Source organism: Scyliorhinus canicula, chromosome 3 (genome assembly GCF_902713615.1).
Source record: "Scyliorhinus canicula chromosome 3, sScyCan1.1, whole genome shotgun sequence".
NCBI classification, from domain to species: Eukaryota; Metazoa; Chordata; class Chondrichthyes; order Carcharhiniformes; family Scyliorhinidae; genus Scyliorhinus; species Scyliorhinus canicula.
The window spans coordinates 177,379,837-177,401,023 of record NC_052148.1 but is presented as its reverse complement, the minus strand read 5'-3'; the positions used below and the strand labels follow the sequence as shown (position 1 = coordinate 177,401,023).

The window sequence follows — 21,187 nt, the reverse complement described above, 5'->3', positions numbered from 1 at the left end:
GAGGTCTACACGCTCCCGGAGTCACCGGCGACCGAATCGCCGCCTGCATCGCCACCGGGACTGCGGCGCTCACAACGGAGGATCAAGGCACCCGATCGTCTTAATTTGTGAACTTTCCCTAAAATGTTAACCTGTGCTTGTAAATAGTCTTCCACCACCCCGCTGTACTTTCTTTTTAACAGGGTGTGAATGTGGTAGTCACCAATATTGTGTATATAGATCACATATGAGGTGTAATAAGGTAAGGCTCCTGTACTACAGGTTCGGGAGTAGTTCCCTGCCTGCTGGCTCCACCCAGTAGGCGGAATATAAATGTGTGGGCTCACTGAGCTGCAGCCATTTCAGCAGCAGCTGCGGGAGGCTACACATCTCTGCTTAAAAAAGCCTCGATTACTCTCTACTCTTGTCTTGTCGTAATTCATAGTGCATCACATAGTCTGCAGCAGCTGCTCCATTGTGGGCTGGGCTGTCGGCGCCTTGCTCTGAACATCAGCCATGCTGCTCCCTCTCACAGCCTCCACTGTGCCCTTACTCGACTACTTCTCCTGCTGTTTATGGTCCCTCTGGCTTCTTAGGTCCATACGATTCTGTACCTGAGTACTATTGCACAAAAAAGTCAGGGGAAAAGGTCCAAAAGTCCGACCAAAACGGGAGCCACCAAACGTGCGACCTCCTCCCTCATAGCCACCACCGGCAGTCCGTCAAAATTGGAAGATTAACGGTTTGGTCTCAGTACTACTTTGAAGATTTGTATAAAGTTTGAGATTTTTTGGGTCTTCTTCTTACTTCCAGCAAGGTTGTCACTTCAAATCTCCTCAAACCATCTTATTGTCACAAACTCCTCATTCAACACAAATGTCTCTCACATCTTAAGTGTCACCACCTTGGGTTAGAACCCTTACGGTACAATATTATTATTTTTAAAAAATCTGTTTTATGATTAAAGAATGCGAACAGCAACCAATAATCAGCAAACTTTTGTTAATTAAGGGGAAATTAGTGTGGCCAGTCCACCTATCCTGCACATCTTACGGTTATGGGGGTGAGACCCACACAGACATGTGGAGAATGTACAAACTCCACACGGACAGTGACCCAGGGTTGGAATCAAACCCAGGTCCTCGGTGCTGTGAGGCAGCTGTGCTAACCTCTGCGCCACTGGTTCTAATATTCTTTAACTCTGGAGTTTTGCAGCTCAAGCTTTCTATTTCTCTCTGCTTGACTATATCAGAAGTCGAACTCACTATTAGGTGTTCATGAGTTAACAAGAAATTTTAACCTTTTCAGCTTATGCACTAGGTTTCAACTGAACTCTGAGGGAAGTGTTTTCTCTTCTGCAGACAGCTTATTTTAAAAATATACTTACTTGAATACAGAAATAATTCCAATAATTCATTTATGGTGCCCCCTCCCCTCTATTGTTTATCACCAAGGCAACCTGGTCGCATTATCATTTACTAGAAGTCAGGTGTTTTACCATAAATCAGATCCTACAGAAATCTAGTTCATATAAAGGTGTCATCGCCTTAGCCATGTCCATCACAATTTGTCAAAATTTAGAGTACCCAATTCTTTTTTTTCCAAAGTAAGGGGCAATTTAGCGTGGCCAATCCACCTACCCTGTTCATCTTTAGGTTGTTGGATGAGACCCATACAGACACGGGGAGAATGTGCAAATTCCACAAGGACATAATTTCTATGTTCTCTCTGTCTGATCATACTATGATTTTTAAAGTGGATTGTTAAAACATCTTTAATAATTGATTCCAGAATGCTCCTGACTTCTGATGTCATGTCTTATTTCCCTATTTTATCTCTCCCTCCTTCCTGGAATATAGTATTACATTTGCTGCCATCCAATCTGCAGGAACTGTTCCAGAATCTAAGGAATTTGGAAGAATCATAACTAATGCTCCATTATCTCAGCAGTTACCTCATTTAGAAACATAGGTTGTTGTAACCCATTAGATCCTGGGGATGTTTCAGCTTTTAGTCTCAAGTTTATTCAATTCTTTCTGCTGATATTGATTCCCTTAAATGTCACACTTTTATTAGTTTCTTGGTTACCTTCTATTGTTGGTGTGTAATGCGTGTCTTTAGCTGTAAAAGCAGCCACAAATATTTGTTTAATATTTTTATTATTTCCTGGGTTCCTATAATATCATATTTCTGCTTCTATGGGATCAGTGTTTACTTTAGCGACATTCCCTTTATACCCTTATGAAAGCTCTTACAATCTGTTTTTATATTTTTGGATAATTTGCTTTCATATTCTATTCTTTTCGATTATATATCCATGTTTGGTCACCCATTGCTGGTTTCTAAAACATCCCTACATTTTTGTCTCTTTTTAAAAAAAAAATTGGAGTACCCAATTATTTTTTTTCCAATTAAGGGGCAATTTAGTGTGGCCAATCCACCTAACCAGCATATCTTTGGGCTGTGGGGTGAAACCCACGCAGACATGGGAGAACGTGCAAACTCCTCTCGAACAGTGATCCAGGGCCGGGATTCGAACCCGGGTCCTCAGCGCCGTAGTCCCAGTGCTAACCACTGCTCCACCGTGCTGCCTCTCATTTTTGTCTCTTTTAATCAGTTCTGGTCACCCTATTATAGGAAGGATATTGTTAAACTGGAAAGAGTGCAGAAGAGATTTGCAAGGATGCTACCAGGACTTGATGGTCTGAGTTATAAGGAGAGGCTGGGACTTTTTTCATTGGAGTGTAGGAGGCTTTGGGTGATCTTATAGAGGTCAATAAAATAATGAGGAGCATAGATAAGGTAGATAGTCAACATCTTTTCTCAAAGGTAGAGGAGTCTAGAACTAGAGGTTTAAGGTGAGAGAGGAGAGATACAAAAGAGACCAGATGGGAATTCTTTTCACACAGAGCATCTGGAACGGGCTGCCAGAGATAGTGGTAGAGGCGGATACAATTGTTTCCCTTAAAAAGCAGTTAGACAGTTACATGGTCAGGGTGGGTATAGAGGGATATGGGCCAAATGCGGGCAAGTGGGACTAGTTTAGTGATAGAAACTGGGCGGCATGGACAAGCTGGGCCGAAGGGCCTGTTTCCATGCTGTAAACATCTATGACTCTCTGACTCTAATACTACTTAGCTTCCTGAGTAACCCACAGATGGATATCTCACGCTAAGTTTTGTTTTTAATGGAAAGTATATTTCATTAACATTTTTGAATTGTATCTTTCAATGTTTACTGTTAGCTTTTTTAACTGCTATACCTTATAGTTTCATTACCCCAATCAACGTTAGCCAGCTCTCCTCTCATATCTACATAATTGGCTTGGTTTCTTGTTTGGCATTGAAGTATGTTGCTTTCAAACTTATATGGAATGCAATCATATTATGATCACTTTTTTCCCCAGAGGATCTTTAACTATGAAATTATAAATTAATTCTGCCTCATTACATAATACTAGATCTAAAATAGCTCGTCTTTAGTTGGCTCCACAAGTACTGTTCCAGGAAACTGCCATGAAATATTCTACTAACTCTTCAAGACAACTTTTGTCAACTTGATTTGTCCAATTTATATGACTATTAAATTCCCCCACTGCTATTACATTGCATTTCTTACAAGCTCCAATTATTTTTTGCTTGATGCTCTGTCCAACAATATATCTACTGCTAGGGTCCAATAATCGACTCCCTCCAGAATTCTGACCATTATTGTTCATAATCTCTACTCAAACAGATTCTATTTTGTGATCTTTAGAGCCAAGGTCTTTTCTCACTATTATCCTTATTTCATCTTTTGACTCTCAGGATTACATTTTGACTCTCAGGATTACTCCTCTTCCTTTTCCATTGTCTTTTCAAAATGTTATGTTTATTTTCCAAACTTAGTCACCTTGTAGTCATGTCTCTGAACAACGTTACTTAGATCTAAATCATTTATCTCTATTTGTGCCATAGTTCATTCATCTTATTTTGAATGCTTCACGCATTCTTGTACCTGTCCCAATCACTCGTCCAAGTGCATTTGACTCTTTTCTTTCTTCCTGTGCAATGTTCATTCTCTGTCCCAAATTATTGTTTCATGTTGTTTTGAAGTGATCTTTCTCTTGTGTAAATTGCATGGCTTGCTGTTCTGGCCCACCCTCGGAATGCAAATCTGTATCAGTGCTTCTAAGATTTGAGTGTTTATTCCTTGTTCACATTCTTAAGTCAATGCGATGCATTTTGTCTTTGATTAAAGTATTTTTGATATTACTGTTGATTGATTTAATCATATTTCAAGCATTTGGCTGTTAGACACACAGAATTAAGCCGGTTACTATTGCATTACTTCCATTTTGCTATATATATGAGCTGAGAAATTGCTGTTGGCAATGTTATCTTATGAATTTTAACATGCACACATGAAATTCATCTCTCCACAATTGAACAGAGATGTATTTAAAATAGATTATTGACTCCATTTAGTTGAGGAGAGGGGAATTTGACAGCAGCCCACCAAATGTCTGTTTGGAAACAGGTCGACAGAAATGTTCAGTACATAAGTGCCCATTTGAAAATAGTGCAATATGCGAGGGCATTGCTACCACTGCTATAGTGTCATTTTAATCCTTTCATAATTCAGTTAAAAAATGTTTTTATTTGTGCTTATTATGCTGAAGCATTGTAATTGTTAAAATTCGAAAAATAAAGGGAATAACATTGGTCTTGAGGCAACAGCACAGAATGGACAAACACAAATCAGCAGCCAGTATTAAATCCACTGGATTTTCTTTCCTATTTTTTTCAATAAAAGAAAGGAACAAATATCTGTCGGGGTGTAAAGTACATGTCCGATTTTCAAGTGTCCATTTTTCACTGAAGCCTGCTATCAATTTGAACTCTGTCAAAGATGCAGGCAGGCATTCATTAATGCTGGAGATTAAAGATGCTTTAATCTTAAAAGTTTAAAAAACTGGCTTCATATTATTTGAAACAGGAGACCTGAAGTGGTGCAAGACTACTTTCTCCACAAAATGTTTAACGAATGTAAATTCATCTACAATTCTGCTGTTTATCTTGAGACACTGCAACATGAAAACTGCTTTGCCATAATAAAGGCCATGTGGATAGATAACTGTATCCTGATAAGACGCCCAGTCCACTTTGAGGATGGGTCTTATTTCCATTCGGTTCGTGAGTTGGACATTCAAACATCAGCTGGCCTGCAAGCTGAATCATAGAATTATAGAATTTACAGTGCAGAAGGAGGCCACTCGGCCGATCGAGTCTGCACCAGCCTTTGGAAAGAGCACCCGTCACAAGCCATCCCTGTAACCCCACCCAGCCTTTTTGGACACCAAGGGCAATTTAGCATGGCCAATCCACCTAACCTGCACAACTTTGGACTGTGGGAGGAAACCGGAGCACCCGGAGGAAACCCACGCAGACACAGGGAGAACATGCAGACTCCGCACAGACACTGACCCAAGCCCGGAATGGAACCTGGGACCCTGGAGCTGTGAAGCAACTGTGCTAATGTGCTGCCCTCGAATCAAAAAGAAGTAGATTAGGTAAGAGAGATAGGAGTGGAGCCCAATATTTGGAAAGGGTGAACCTATTGTGACATTGGCTAGGATTCTTTTTGTGGAACCAGGAGAACCTTGTTCCTCCAGCTCCAGCAAAATAAATAAGGACTTATCTTCTGGACTCACCTTCAGCTGGGCTATCAATTGATACTGGATGGTGGGTGCACAGTACACATTGAATTAAACTAGCATCAAAACTCCTGGTGTCATAAGACACCAATTTGAACATTGAAATGGCTTAGTCACATAGATGCTCTGGCCACCAGGGGTGGACCCCAGGGGAGAAACACATGCCTGGGCAATCAGTGGGAATGGAGCAGTAAGTCAATCCCCACTATTTTCTAGCATCACATCCTTATTTATACCATACTGAATGACTCAAAATCCACACATGACTGAATAATAAACATAATAAATAATACAATGATGTTGAACTGAAAGCCACCATGATTTTAATTTGGTGAATTTACAATTCCAGCATTTAGACGAGATCAGTGGTGATCAACGTAGGACGCATAATGTGCTCATGTACAAAAGCTGTGCATGCAGATATCCTACATATCTAAGTAACTAACATTCACAATATAATGCAATTAGTGTCGCTGATGAAGTAAGAGCATGGGATTCTTTTACAGGGACTTGGCACTGATGAGAATACTCTCTCAAGAATCATGGTCAGCAGATCAGAAATTGACCTCCTGGATATTCAAGACGAGTATATGAAACTGTATGGTGGATCCTTGTATGCTACTATCAAGGTAGGTCTGTAATCTTTGATGGTAAATACAGCTTTTTCTCAACTGTTTTCCTCCTCAATCTCTGTCATCGAAGCCTCTTGGTTAATTTCCATGTACTTCAGTTGACACAATGGGGCCTTTGAATGCTTGAAGATCAGCAACAAATGAACCAGATAAAACTACACAATGAATTCATTATGACATTCAATGATTCTGGTACATGAATGTAAATATGTTACAATATTGATCCTTTCTGTTTGAATTGTCAATAAGCATCAAGTCTTTCATAGCTCACAATGAGTGCTTTAGATAGCCAACATCAAACTGCCAGGAATAATTTACTTCAGAGTTAAATGCTGTTTATTGTTTTACTGAGAATTCCAGTTCCCAATGTAATTTAATTGAGTTCAGAGTTTGAAGATGGATTTGAATATGGCTTAAAGTATGATTTCTTTTTACATGCACATGTGTTTAATGGATTTTTAAAAACTTTCCAGTTATACAGATACATTCATATTGAGGCCAATAATATGATCCCATCAGTGAGATTTAATGCATTTCGCAAACAGCACACAAGCCAGGTGAAAGCTGACATAAACATGCTCTTGTGCAAGTTGATCATTGTAGAGGAAATATTGCAGGTGTAAAATGATTGCAGGGGTAAAATGATTGAACAAGGGGTGTATTGAGTGTGTGAACATATTTGGCAAGTTGGCAGCTTTCAAAGCGTTGCTATTCACAATTAATGCCAAGCTGCACATTCCGAATTTAAAACATTTGCTAATAGGAGGTCAGGATGGCAGCAAGATTGAAAAAAAAAAGAGCAGGACAGATCCTTTTGGGAACACAGCTCTAGTTATGCAAATCGTGGATTGCTGCAAAGGAGGGTTGCCTTTTGTACAAGTAAGAGCATTCATCATTCAATAACACAGTTTATAATGCTGCCAGATTTCTTCCTTTCACTGAGAAATGCTGGTTAGGTGGAAGACATGTGTTGTAGACTTTCACAGTGGGGAAGTACAGAGGTAAAACATCAAGGAGACAGTTTAATCTTTACTGATAGGTTTTATAAATGGAATGCAACTCTAAACGAGTTCCAGGAAAAAAATCTATCTCAATAAGTACCCACGTACCTCACAGTATTGGAGGAAATAAAAAATAGTTGATGTGGGACAATGGTGCGATGGGTACTGTCTTATCTCCCTTAATAGGTGCATGTGAAAAGGGCATTTGTACAATGAGCAGACAGCTACCTAAATAATAGTCAGCTATTAGGCCCTACCTTAAAACTCTTCCTGTCCGAGCTGGAATTCAGTCTTCTGACGTCATCTTCCACTTATTCCACAGGAATGCATGAAATAGGTAAAAGTCCATTTCTTAAAACAGCACCTGGCTGCAGGATGGAACTCCTTTTCCGAAAATTTGCTTTGTACCAGATACTAAATCCTATTATTTAGTATTAGCGTGATTCTATTTATGATTCAAATAGATTGTGTTATTTTGGTCCTTTTCTTTAATTGTTTTCTTTTCTTTCACCTTTATTAAACCTATTGCATCATTTTTTCTATTCTTCACCCCCTTACCTGATTCTTTCAAGTCAAGCTTTCCTCTGTTTTTAGTTAATCTCTTAGAAGATAAGGACATTGGGTGCGATTCTCCGGAAAGAAAGTATGGTAGCAAGCGGGAACTGCCGCGGGCTTCCCGGTGCTCGGCCCAGCGATGCCGGCACCACTATTAAATGTTCATTGGTCCACTTAACAAGGCCTCACGGGCTTCTCGCTGCAAATGAAGGCTCACCAGCCGATTCACCGAGTCCCTGCTCGCCAGCCGCCCCCAGCAACAACGTCGAGCAGCACTTACACAGCACTTGCTCAGCCATCCCAGCCAGCTGGCAACAATGGTGCCAAAAAGACTGGCCCCAAGATTCGACGATGCGGACCTGGCCAGGCTCCTAGAAGTAGTGGAGACCATGAGGGATGCCCTGTTCCCCCGAGGGTCCCAGAGGGTGAGCCACAGGGCAGCCAGTGCTGCCTGGGACGAGGTAGCGGCAGTAAGCTCTGGGAGTGTTACCAGGAGGGCTGGCCTCCATTGCCATAAAAAGGTCAAAGACCTACACAGGGCAGTGCAGGTGAGTAGACACCAATGCCCCCTTCAACTCAACCCCCCTCCTTCCTCCCCACACCACCACTGTGAACTATGGATGTGGCTAATGATGCTCTTGCACAACCGTCAGGAGAGGGCCCAGACTGGCGGTGGGGTGCCGGACTTAAGAATCCTCACCACCTTCAAGGAACAGGCCCTGGAGGTGACAGAGGTGGCCGAGGACAAAGTGGTCACAAACACGGAAGGTGGCGGATGTCGCAGAGGTGAAGAACCACCGGGCCCCACCCGGATGACATGTCAAACGTGAGTTGTTATTGCCTTACAGACTGACCCATCCCTCCCACTGTCTATTCTCCCGCAGATCCTCCAGCCGATGGCGCCAGCCCATCCAGGTGGCCCCCTCTCCAGCCTCCCATAAGAACTCCTCGGAGTAGAGCTCCGACGAAGACCTTATCGAAGCATCACAGCTGTCATCCCCACCCTCCATCAGCACTGATACACATGCCTCGGTGGGAAACGTTAGTGATCAGGCTTCAGGGACACAATCTGGTGAACACCACACAGATGTTGATGCACATCAGGTGGAGGCAGGAACTCCCAGGTGAGACAGCAGTCGGAGGTCTGCTGGATTCCAAGCCTAGCTGGGTCCCAGCCTGAGGCTGAGCCTCTGGTAAGGCATTACCCAGAGCTGATGGGAGACATTAGGGTGCGGTCAGGACATTCATGGGAGATATCAGTGACACTCCAGCAGGTCCATAGCCGATAAGAGGCTACTGGCGGAGGAGATGTTGCTGGCAATTCGTGGCACCTAGGCCAACACTGCTGGGGTGATGACCGCAGTGGAGAGCTACCTGCACGACGCTGGCACCATGAGTGAAGGTATCCAAAGTGTCTTGCAGTCGGTGACGACCATGGCTGAGGATCTCGGCAGAATGTCCGACTCGCTGGGGATGCCACCCAGTACCAGGCTGATATTGATGAGGTTCTGTGGGATATGTCCCACTCTCGAATGGGAATGGCTAAGGCGCTGCAGAGCTTGTCCCAGTTGCAGATGGGCATTGTCGAGTCACTGCAGAACATGGCCCAATCACTGAGGAGCATCACCGAGGGCATTGACATCTTGGTGCAGACATTCGGGTACCACCAGGGCTGGCAGAGCCAGATGATGCCGGGGCTCGAACCAACTGCCCCTCTGTCACAAGGTGAACCCCAGGGCCCGAGGGGCACTGACCGGGAGTAGCGTGAACTTGATGCCAACACGGACCCGTCCCATAGAGTGGCGCCGGTGGCACTCTGCTCCTCAGAGTTCCACCCCTCTGATGAGGCTGCGTCTCAAGGTCATCACATGGGACACGGTGACATGGCTGTGCATATGCCATTGACAAGTGCGCCGGGGCCCTCTGGCCACAGAGGAAGTCCACCAGGAGCATCAAAGGCCATGGGACAAGGTAAGCAGCTACCTGCCTTCACCTCAGATGCACATCCTGGGGCGAAACCTAGGCATAGCTGTAGAGTTAGGTAGGCCGAGCACATCAAGGATCACTGAGGGTAGCGGGGGAGGGGGGAACGAGGGTGGGGGTGATGGAGAGAATGGGGAAGCACAATCTGAAGAGTGAGGAATTGTATTACACTTTAAAAACCCTTGAGCACAACCAGTATGATGTCTCTGTCACTTTCTTCCGCAATGTGGGCCAACCTCCAAACCCTTGACCCATCTCTCTAGTCATCCCTCCCTCCCCCCAGGCACACCTCATGCAGGTGATGGATGTGAGCGAGCACTCAGCAGACAGGCAGGGGTCAGACTATAGCATAGATTGAGGAGCACCAACGCTCAGCTCTCTGTCGGTCATCATCACCCCCTGCCCTTGAGAGTGACCCGCTGACGGTATTGACACAATCCCAGCACCCTGGAGTGATGTAACACATACCCTGGGAGGGTGGGAGGTGTGGGTGGGAGTTGAGTAAGTTATTGACAATGGACCAGGCCATGTCCTATGTGAATCGGGTGAATATGAGGGCCTCCCTGCTCCTCTGGCCTTGCCGGACCCTCACTGCTGCCACCTGTCCTGCAGACTCCGGCTGCTCCTCTGATTCCTCCCTGGGGTCATTCTCCAGCCCCTGCTTGTCCGGCGCCGCCTCATCATCCTCCTCCTTGGAGGTGGCCTATGTTCCGTATTATCAATCTCCAGCATGTCACCCCACTGCTGAGCGAGGTTGTGGAGGATACAGCAGACCACCAGAAAGTGGGTGAACCCTCCAGAGTTGTAGTGCAGAATACAACTGGAGCAGTTGAGGCATCGGAACCGCATATTGAGGAGTCCATGCACCGCTCAATGACAGCCCGGGTGGCCACATGGGCCTCCTTGAACCAGGTCACCACTTCGATCTCCGGCCTCCATACTGGTGTCATTAGTAGGGGCTGGTTTAGCACAGTGGGCTAAACAGCTGGCTTGTAATGCAGAACAAGGTCAGCAGCGCGGGTTCAATGCCCGTACCGTCTCCCCGAACAAGGGCCGGAATGCGGCGACTAGGGGCTTTACACAGTAACTTAATTGAAGCCTACTTGTGACAATAAGCCATTATTATTATTATTAGCCAGGTCCTCAACGGGTACCCCTTATCCCCCAAGAGCCAGCCATCCTTCCTGGAGTGGTCCTCAAAGAGGCCATGGATGACTGACTGCCCCAGGATGTAGCTGTCGTGCACACTCCATGGAAAGCGTACACACACGAGCTGTATGTTCAGGGAGTGGAACACTCTGCTAATGTAGCACACTCCAGATGGCCTACTGGAGAGCTCAGGGCAACATGCGTGTCATCCACTACCCCCGTACATAAGTCATCCTGCTGTTGGCGGAGAATCCTGCTGCCCGGGCATCCTTTTGGGCTTGGTCCATGTCAAAGTGGATGTAGTTTTCCGCCCTGCTGCACCTGTGAGCTGTGGCTTGCGAGATGCCACACAGGTCCCTGCCTAATCCCTGGAATGATCCCCAAGGCTGTAAAGGTTCAGAGCTGCAGTGACCTTGACGGCCACCGGGAGCGGGTGTCCTCCTCCTCCTCCATGTGGTGCCTTGTTGAACCGGAGCCTGTTGCAGCATGCGCTGTCCATCATCTGTTTGAATGCCCAGCACGCACGTACACCCAGGGCTGTCACGGGACCCCCTCTGGGTCCCTCACTGGCCTGATGGCCAGCCAGGTCCTCAGGGATTGGGGCGGGGTCCAGCACATGGGCGCCATCTTGAGCATCTGCAGTTGCTGCTGCAGTCCCCTTCTCTGGCGTCTGGCCGAGCAGCAGCAGCACCACTAGGACAAGTTCTGCTAGGTCCAAAATCCCTTCCATAGTATTCAATATCTGTTGCACTCTCCCACCCTCCGGCTGTGGATGTGTCCACGGTGCTGGTGCCCATTCACTGGGTGTTCAGATCTTGACTGCTGTGTGTGTGATGTTGCCTCCTGCAGTGTTCAGACACAGTGTCCACATATCACGGTCTGATTGGGATGCTTGGCAATGAGTCCCAAATGCTATCTGGCCAGCCCACCCACGGGAATCCACCTGGGTTGTGCAAAGTGCTCACTTAACCACAATTGCCAATTCCCTATTAGCAATAGGCTTCAGCCGCATAGCCAAGGGCCTCGGCAATCAGTGGGGGTCCTGGGTGATTGGTGGGGCAGACGGGCATAGACAGGGGTTGCTCCTGGAACAGAAACCCCATGGATCCTGTAGAACTGTTCATTGTGGAGCCTTTATTGGGGTTACTAAGCCACTTCATGCAGAAAGTGGAAATGGTCAGGGGTTGACATGGTGGTCCCATGCGCAGTTGCCTCGCCCCCGTGCCTCCCTCCCCATCCTCCCATGGCGGCCTACCCCTGCGGAGGGCCCCTACCCCAGCTGGGCTCTTTGCCTATGAGCAAAGGTGGCTACTCACCTCCTCGGCTCCCCACAGGAGCCCTTCCACCAGGTTCACGTTTTTCAAAAGGAGTACTAATCAGCGCCGGCATGAGCACTTGCTGGGGAAGCTGTTGAATAATGGGAGGCCGTTTGATACGGGCTGGCTCCCATTTATTGTATGGAAATAGGGCTTAAGTGGTGATAATTGACTTCTCGCCACGCTACAGCGAGATCCCGATTTCACCTACGGGAGCGGGCCGGTTGCATCGCAAACTGTTTGGCGCCTGGCGCGGTTCTTGTTTTCGTCCTCTTGCACTATTAACCGGCCTTGTTTCACTTGAGTGAGAATGCAACGAAGTTGGAGAATCACGCCCATTGTTTGTGTTAGTACAGGAATTTACTTTCAGTATGAAAATCTTCCCTCATTTAAACACTGTGGTGAAGAAAATTTTGATAAGTATTCATCATTTTTCCACGCTCTCTTCCCACCTCTTGAGACCCTGCTACTTTAATGTTCACCCTTTTACAGGAAGTTACTGGATTTAAAAAATAATATTGAAGCTGATCAATCTGTAATTCTACAGGAAACCCCATAGATCCTGTAGAACTGTTCATTGCGGAGCCTTTATTGGGATTAATAAGCCACTTCATATAGAAAGTGGAAATAGTGGCCGAACTCTGAAAAAAGTGTTTTCTTCTTAGAATTTTCACACCACATGAATAAGGGGAATGCTTCTGATTAAAAGTTCAGTACAACAAGTAACTAAAATACATTAACTAAAATACCTCTGTTAGACTTATTGATCAGTTGCCCATATTCAATGGAAGAATATGATGTCCAAAGATGTGCAGGTTAGGTGGATTGGCCATGATAAATTGCCCTTAGTGTCCAAAATTACCCTTAGTGTTGGGTGGGGTTACTGGGTTATGGGGATAGGGCGGAGGTGTTGACCTCAGGTAGGGTGCTCTTTCCAAGAGCCGGTGCAGACTCGATGGGCCGAATGGCCTCCTTCTGCACTGTAAATTCTATGATAATGATCTGTTGTTGCTAATATTAATTTTCACATCTCTGCTCCCTCATGAGTGACATGTTTTTTTTTAATGATCATGTAAAAAATTCAAACCATTTTCAAAAATTTGGGATAGAACTCAGGATAGAAAGTATTTTTAAAAATTTACAAATTGACATGCAATATACTTGCCATTGATTTTTTGGTAATCATCAGTACATTGCTCCATAATGAATATGGACAATAGTGCTTTAATTGTTAAATTCTCAATGTAGACATCATCATACTCAGATATAAGCCTAAACCTTCTGAAGTACACATCAGTGTTGGCTTGTTGTTGGAGCTTACTCAGGAAATTTATCTCGTACGTTTTGCATAGTAATGACAATGACCAATGACTGCACTCAGATGGGCCAAAAATAACTCAATCACTAAAATTTGTTGAATAGAATTATTCAGTGATCCTGTTTTCCCAGTGGAGCAGTTCACTCGACTGGAGTCCAGATCAGAGAATTGGGCCACAGTGTTTTGTGACCCAATTGCTGATCTCCACTCATTAGGCTGAATTTCATAGAGGGGTGTATTGTTCACCCTCCCCACTCTTGTCAGAAAAGTTGGCAGCAAACTGACCAACTTTTGAAAAAGGCTTTCCTGCGGCAATATTACGCTGAAATTAATCTGGTTGGCTGTCAGTTCTTATTGTCCGGGCAGTGTCATAACTCAGTTGTGGGCTGGGACTCTAAATGCCACACAAAGATTGAAGGTGGACATCAGATCCAGGTAGGTCTCGGGCTTTTTGGGCAGGGAGGGATAAAACACTCAGGGAGGGATACGAAAAGGGTGGAAAGGTTGTGTTTTGGAGGCCAGGTGGAGAGCTACAAAGGCGGGTTAGAATGCCTCCAATGCGCACAGGGCACTCCTTAAAAGAATGTAAGAACGAGCCTCCTCCCCTGCACTCTGTTCCAATGTGCCCTTTCACCAATGTTGGTGAAAAGAAGGTTCTCCCACTCTTAACCATCCTTCTACTGCTCTGCATATTATGGAAATGGAGGTAGATTGAGGTACTTGTGTGGCCAATCAGCTGAACGGCAAACAGCCCAGTGGTCATCTTACCCATCCCCCATTTAATGGGGACTGAGTTGGGCATGGGTAGGAAGGGGGTAAGTTACCGACCCATCGGGTTTTATGTGTCCCCACCACATGCCAATAAATATGCCTGATAGGGGGTCTGTAAGATCCAGCTTGAGTGAGCCTGTGTGTTAAGACTGCAAGAGATCTGAATTTATCCTTATGTCTTCACAGTGAAAAATATTTTACCTGGCATGTAGATTGGATCTGGAATCTGTGTTGTGACCATTGAGCCTTCAATCAGTTTTATTCTTCATTAATTAAAAAAGCACAGAAACATAATCAATGAATAAGGAATAGGAGAAAATAGGCAATCATATTATGCAAACCTGTCCTTTATATTTCAATCACATTGCAGATATTTATTTAATCAAACTTCATGCAGCTTAATAAACTTTCTTTGAGACGCTGCTAATAGAGCTTAAATTGACAAGAAATTCATTAATAAGTATCATTTGGGTTTGATTTAATGGGGAAAAAAAGGTCCTATTTTGGGTGCTTTTAGCGGGGTGGAAACTAGAATGACCCGGCTATCAAACGGGACCTTTTTTTGGCCTCGGCCGCACTTATCTATTTCCTATACTGAGGAGCTCAGCTCATTAGTGCTGAAAAAGATTGGGGCGCCATTTTTAAATGCCGCCTCAATCTCTCGACCCCCCCTCAGACTCTCCACCCTGGCCTCCGGACTCCCCCAACTTTAAAAATGGCGTCTCGATCTCTACCAGCACTGAAGAGCTCTGCTCGGTGATCATCAGTATAGGAAATGCGGCGAAGCGCAGCCTCGACGGGGCGTTTCCCGCCGGGGCACGAAAACAAGACAGAGAGTCGTGATTGGTAGCGGGGTTGTTCCCGCCGCTTGCTCATTCTGCCCACAACAACACTGTTTGATTTTGGTTAGATTGCACCCTACATTTTCCTCTCTAGCCTGAATTTACTCTCGCTTGACTCAGAAAGGCAATTCTTTGAACAATACAAGTTGGATTGAGATTTAGGAGAGTAATACACTCTTGCAAAATAAAAACAGCAGGAAGGGAAAGGTTTTCATGTGTATTAACATTGTGATTTTAAGTTTCTATCCAAATTGAATTTTACTGTCTATTTCTGACTTTAGGATGAAACTTCTGGAGATTACAAGACTGCTTTGCTTAAACTCTGTGGAACAGGAAATTAGACAGCCATTAAACAGATGAACAAATGGTGCCGCTTAGATTTGAATGTAGAGAATAGATACATGTGTGTATTGTTTAATTAGAATGAAAGAAATACCAAGTAATTGTCTGGCAATAATCCACAAAACGGCACCTAAATTGCGCTGTTTTAAAAGTGTGAAAACAGATTGCTTCCTGCCTCTGAAATGTGTTAAATTAGATCACAGAAAGAAGGACAGAGTTTGATGTTATTTCCAGCTGCAATTCTACAACCACACAATAAATTAATAATCCTGGATTTACTCCAATCTGACTCTGAGAGGTCCACTGTAAAGAGTTCCTGTTTTAGGATTGATCTAAATAGGGGTGTGCAGAAATTGTTGCCTGGAATTAAATACAAACCACAAGTCACTGTGTATGCTGGTTGTTCTTTGTAGATTAACACAATTTGTCAGTTACATTACCTGTCATTTAATTGTTTGATTTGATTTTGCTCTCTTATTTTCATTTCCACCATTTGTATACAATGATTATCTGAATACTCAAATACCTTACCTCTAAATTTACATTCAATCTTTAAAGGCTAATTATTGCCATTGTAGAATCCAATGCCTTTATCCAATTTATCTTTAGCCTCATACTTTGAGTCCCCTGATGATTATTTTATGGTTTTATGGGAACATTGAGCTCTGTACTGACAGCCAACAGATTATGTAAAAAGTCAGTAAACTTGGAAAAAATGTATCTGACAGAGTGAGTAGATTGTTATTCCACAGTGTAAAAGTTGTTTGTGTTAAATTGTTGTCCTAAGACCTGTGTTGCATACAGTCTTTGGATAGAGCAGAAGAACTAAATCCATATTAATGGGTTTCCGGACCAGGTGAGAGCTGAGGAACGCAATAAATTATAATAGATAGTATTGTAGATACTATGCAAATAAAACTTTGCAAGAATATTTTTCCATCTGTCAGGAGTATACTTACCAACTGGTGTTGACCATTTTGATTATAATAATTCATAGATATTCTCTCACTCATTTTGAAATTAAAACCTCAAAAAATTAGTCTGCAGCAGCATATCTTCAATAAGCTACTAAACTAATTGTAACCAGTTTGCTTATTCAGAATCATTGGTATTAACTATTAATGATCTGCTTTGTTTGGAAATATTTTCATTTTCAATGGCACTTTTAATATTATGCTTTGTAACATCTGTTCAATCTTAATAAAGAATCGTCATATAAAAAATACATTTCAAACCAAAGCTCCGTGTGTTATTTTATTATTGAATCTACCTTTAATTGGAACTGTTCAGCTTATATACCAGATAACGTTTACTTTGCGAACAACATTGGCACATGAGGTGTGTGGCAAAAAGAAATGTGCAGGTGTCATTGTTTATCTTAATACCCAAAGGCACATTTTTCAACCATTAAAGAAAGTTAAATTGAGGTCAAACGAACATGTTAAAAGAAAAAGCACAACAGACAATAATGCTGAAGTTGAAATTGTGATCTACAATTTTTGATTGGAAATGTGAAAACTATTCTCCATGGGGCTCCGCAGACTGAAATTAAAGTCTGCTGATTGGCATGGTTAGCTAATTCACGGCGGCTACAACTCCGAGAAATATCCCGCATTCCAACGCCACTTTGCCTTACTTTTGGCCTCTGAGAGATTCTCCCCGCTGAGGCCGCACTTAGAGGATTTTCCTACTGGTGAGCGGGGTGCCATTTTGTCCGACAGCCCCAATATTCCTCCCCCCCGCTTTTTTCAACACCTTATGGTGGTCCCTGGGAAACCCCCCCCCCCCCCCCCCCCCCCTCACCCTCTCTCTACTTGGCAAGGCCCCCTTGGGCCCATGCCTGACCCCTGGCAATGCCAACCTGGCACCTGTGCACCCTGGCACTGCCAGCCTAGCACTCTAGCTCATTTAAATATTCAGATGTCACCCAGCAAGGAAGAGATCCAGATTACACCAGGTGGAGTAAATTGGGTGACTCACGTTGGGCCCGATACCCAGCGCTGAGTCTGATTTGAATCACGTGCGATTCACCCATTGCACATGGATCTGCGTTGGGCGCAATAGGGTTGCTGAATTGTGCCCCATGTTATATTTGGTGTCGATATTGGATATTACCACGCCAAAAATGGTGCATATTGGCCACATTGATAATAATTCATAGATATTCTGAATACGGTGCAAAACATTAGCAGAGGAGCTTTAATATAACACTATTTGTTTCTATTTGTACATTTACTCATTGTCCATAGAGGTACTGAGGGCACAATGTTTGGCCGCGTTGTGCTCAGGCCTCGCGGGATTCACCAAAGTCAGTGTGGACTAAATGGTGAGAAATTCCCGAGGGCGCAAAAATTGACTAGTGGTGTGATTCTCCAGAAAGGTTTTGAAGCGTGGTAGCGAGCGGGAACTACCATGAGCTTCCCGGCGCTCAGCCCGGCAAGGCCGGCAACGCTTTCAATATTAATTGGTCCACTTAACGAGACCTCACGGGCTTCACACCTCAAATGAAGGCTGGCCAGCCGATTCGCCGGGAACGCGCTCGCCAGCCCCTTGCTAACAAGGTATTGCTAAACAGCACTTGTACAACAAACCCCACTCGGCTTGCAGCCATGGCACTGAGACGACTGGCCCCAAGGTTTTGAGACATGGACCGGGGAGGCCACTAGATGCGGTGGAGGAGAGGAAGGTTATCCTGCTCCCTCGAGGGTCCCAGAGGGCGAGCCACAGGGAAGCCAGTGCCGCCTGGGACAAAGTGGCAGCAGCCGTCAGCTAGGAAAGCATAACCAGGAGGACCGATCTCCAGTGCCTCAAGATGGTCAATGATCTACACCGGACAGCACGGGTAGGTTTCCACTGCCCCCTCCCACCCGAGACCTTCCCATCCCCAACGCGACCAGTCCTCCAACCGTTTATCTGCCCCCCCACCCACCTTCACCCCCCCATTCACCCTAACCCTCCCATTATCCCAATCTTTTCTCTTCCCCCCCCAACCAATGTGAACTGCACGTGTGGCTAACAAAACCCTCTGTATCTTCGCACGAGCTCTCCCACAAAAGCCGGGAAAGTCCCAGGCGAGCGGAAGGGTCCTGTACATAAGAATGCTCATGGCCTTCAAGGAACTGGCCCTGAGGTGACGGGGGTGGCCGAGGACAGAGCAGTCATCAATGCGGAGGTTGGCGCACGCCACAGAGGTGAGCAACCACCGGGTCCCACCTTGATGACCTATCAAACGTGAGTAGTTAATGCTTTACAGACTGACCCATACCTCCCACTGACCAAATGTTCATTCCCCTCATGTCCTCCAGCCAATGACGGGGGCCCATCCCGGGTAGCCAGGGTGGCGACCGCAGTGGAGAGCCTGGTGCAGAACGTCGAAAGCATGAGTGAAAGTGTCCAAGGTGTCAGGCAGTTGGTGACAGCGATGGCTGAGGGCCTCAGCAGAATCCCCAACTCGCTGGGGGACATGACGCAGTACTAGGCTGACCTTGATAAGGTGCTGCGGGACATGTCCCGGTCTCAGATGGGAATGGCCGAAAAACTGCAGAGCTTGTCCCAGTCGCAGGTGGACATTGCTGCGTTATTGCAGAGCATGGCTGAGGGCGTTGACACCATGGTGCAGACATTGGGGAGCCACCAGGGCTGGCAGAGCCAGGTGACGCAGAGGAGCCGGGTCGCGAACCAGCTGCCCCTCCATTCCGAGGTGAACCTGGGGTCCTATGGCCACCGACTAAGAGGGGGGGGCTCTGAGTACCAACCTGGACCCATCCTAAGGACTGGTGACAATGGCCACCAGTTCCCCCGAGTTCCACCCCTCTGATGAGGCCACGTCTCACAGGCAGCACACGGAACAGGGTGGCATTGCTGTACGTGTGCCACCGATAGGTGCGCTGGGGCCTTCTGGCCCTTAAGCCCCCAGAAGACACCCATCCAGGGGCATCAAAGGCCACAGAACGTGGTAAGCAGCTATCTGCTTCTACCTCTAATGTGCATCCTGGGGATACACCTAGATGTAGCGGTAGAGCAAGGACGGCCAAGCACATTGAGGATCACAAAGGGCACTGGGAGGGGGTGTGGGGGGAGTAGGGGGCATTTTGGGGATTTGGTGATGTGAGTGAAGGATGGGGGGTGATATTGGTGCAGCACTATCGGGATAGTGGGGCAGTGGTCGACAAGTGTACGAGGAACATTAAAGTACCCTCAACACAACCAGTATTGGAGCAGCACGGTGGCACAGTGGGTTAACCCTGTTGCCTCACGGCGCCGAGGTCCCAGGTTCGATCCTGGCTCTGGGTCGCTGTCCGTGTGGAGTTTGCACATTCTCCCCGTGTTTGCTTGGGTTTCGCCCCCACAACCCAAAGATGTGCAAGGTAGGTGGATTGAACACGTTAAATTGCCCCTTAATTGGAAAAACATGAATTGGGTACTCTAAATTTTAAAAAACCACAACCGTATGACGCCTCTGGCTCTTTGTTCTACGAAGCGGGCCGGCCACCAATCCCATGCCCCATTCCCCCAGACATGGCCACCCCCACCGACATGCTCTCCCCAGACATGTGCCCGGGAGTGGGTCTCATCCCCTGGGTAATCGAAGGTTGGCCACTGCGTCTGTGGTACGGCCTCCCACAGTGGTCAAGCCTAGTGTCCATACATCAAGGTGTGACTGGGAAGCAATGTGCCCAACATGCTACATGGCCCACCCACCCACAGGAATCCACTTGGGATGGGGCATGGGATGGGACACCAACTTTACTGGTGTCTACCTTTCTGGCCTAACCCTAAATCTAGGTGGACCCCCAGGCAGTACATCAAGAGTGGAGGTTGACTACTGCGAATCCCACCCAGTGACATGGGTCCCCTTTCGCGGCAGTCCTCTGGAGCGACCTGTCCCAGGTGGTGATGGGCGCGGGAGATGGCACCGGCAATGATTGGCACGGCGGCCAATGCTGCTGGGGTGGCGACTGCAGCACCATGAGTGAAGGTGTCCAAGGCACCACTCATTCGGTCACGGCCATGGCCGAGGGCCTCGGCAGAATGATCACCTCACTGGGAGATGTCACACAGTACCAGGCTAACCTTGATGAGGTTCGGCGGGACACATCATGTTTTCAGATGGGAATGGTTGTTCCAGTTGTAAGTGGGCACGACTGAGGTACTGCAGAGCATGTCCCAGTCACTCAGGAGCATTGTTGAGTGCATCGACACCATGGTACCGGACCATGGGGAACCACCATGGGTGGCAGAGCCAGACTTTGCAGGGGCAGCCAAAACTCGAACCAGCTGCCCCTCCGTCCCAAGGTGAACCCCAGGGCCCTCTGGACGCTGATCGGAAGGAGGGAGCAATGGGTGCCAGGCCAGACCCATCCCATGGAGTGGGGATGGTGGCCACTAGCTCCCGGGTTCCACACCCCTGATGAGGCCCTATCTCGCAGGCAGCACCCAGAACAGGGTGGCACAGCTGTGCATGTGCCGCCAACGAGTGAACCTGGACCTCCAGGCCCAGATGACGCCTGCCAGGGTCATCGAGGGCCACGAGACGAGTAAGCAGCTGGCTGCCTCCACCTCAGATGTGCATCCTGGGGAAACACCAAGTCGTAATGATAGAGC

At 46.3% G+C, this 21,187-nt stretch overlaps 1 protein-coding gene and 1 long non-coding RNA gene across 3 annotated transcripts in view; one reads left to right on the top strand and one right to left on the bottom strand.

The window, feature by feature from the left end:
* LOC119963145 (annexin A3-like) overlaps window positions 1-16,822 on the top strand; it is a 103,231-nt gene extending 86,409 nt beyond the window's left edge. For both annotated transcript variants that reach the window (XM_038791811.1, XM_038791810.1), the window contains 2 exons: window positions 6,181-6,303; window positions 15,523-16,822. In XM_038791811.1, coding sequence (XP_038647739.1) covers window positions 6,181-6,303; window positions 15,523-15,582 — 183 coding nt within the window. In that variant the 3' untranslated portion in view covers window positions 15,583-16,822. The remainder of the gene's footprint in view (window positions 1-6,180; window positions 6,304-15,522) is intronic.
* LOC119963148 lies at window positions 5,975-14,657 on the bottom strand. The gene is made up of 2 exons (XR_005460039.1): window positions 14,601-14,657; window positions 5,975-6,428 (listed from the first exon to the last, which is right to left on the bottom strand). It is a non-coding gene; the product is annotated as an uncharacterized LOC119963148 (long non-coding RNA).
* Window positions 16,823-21,187: the final 4,365 nt, after the last annotated feature.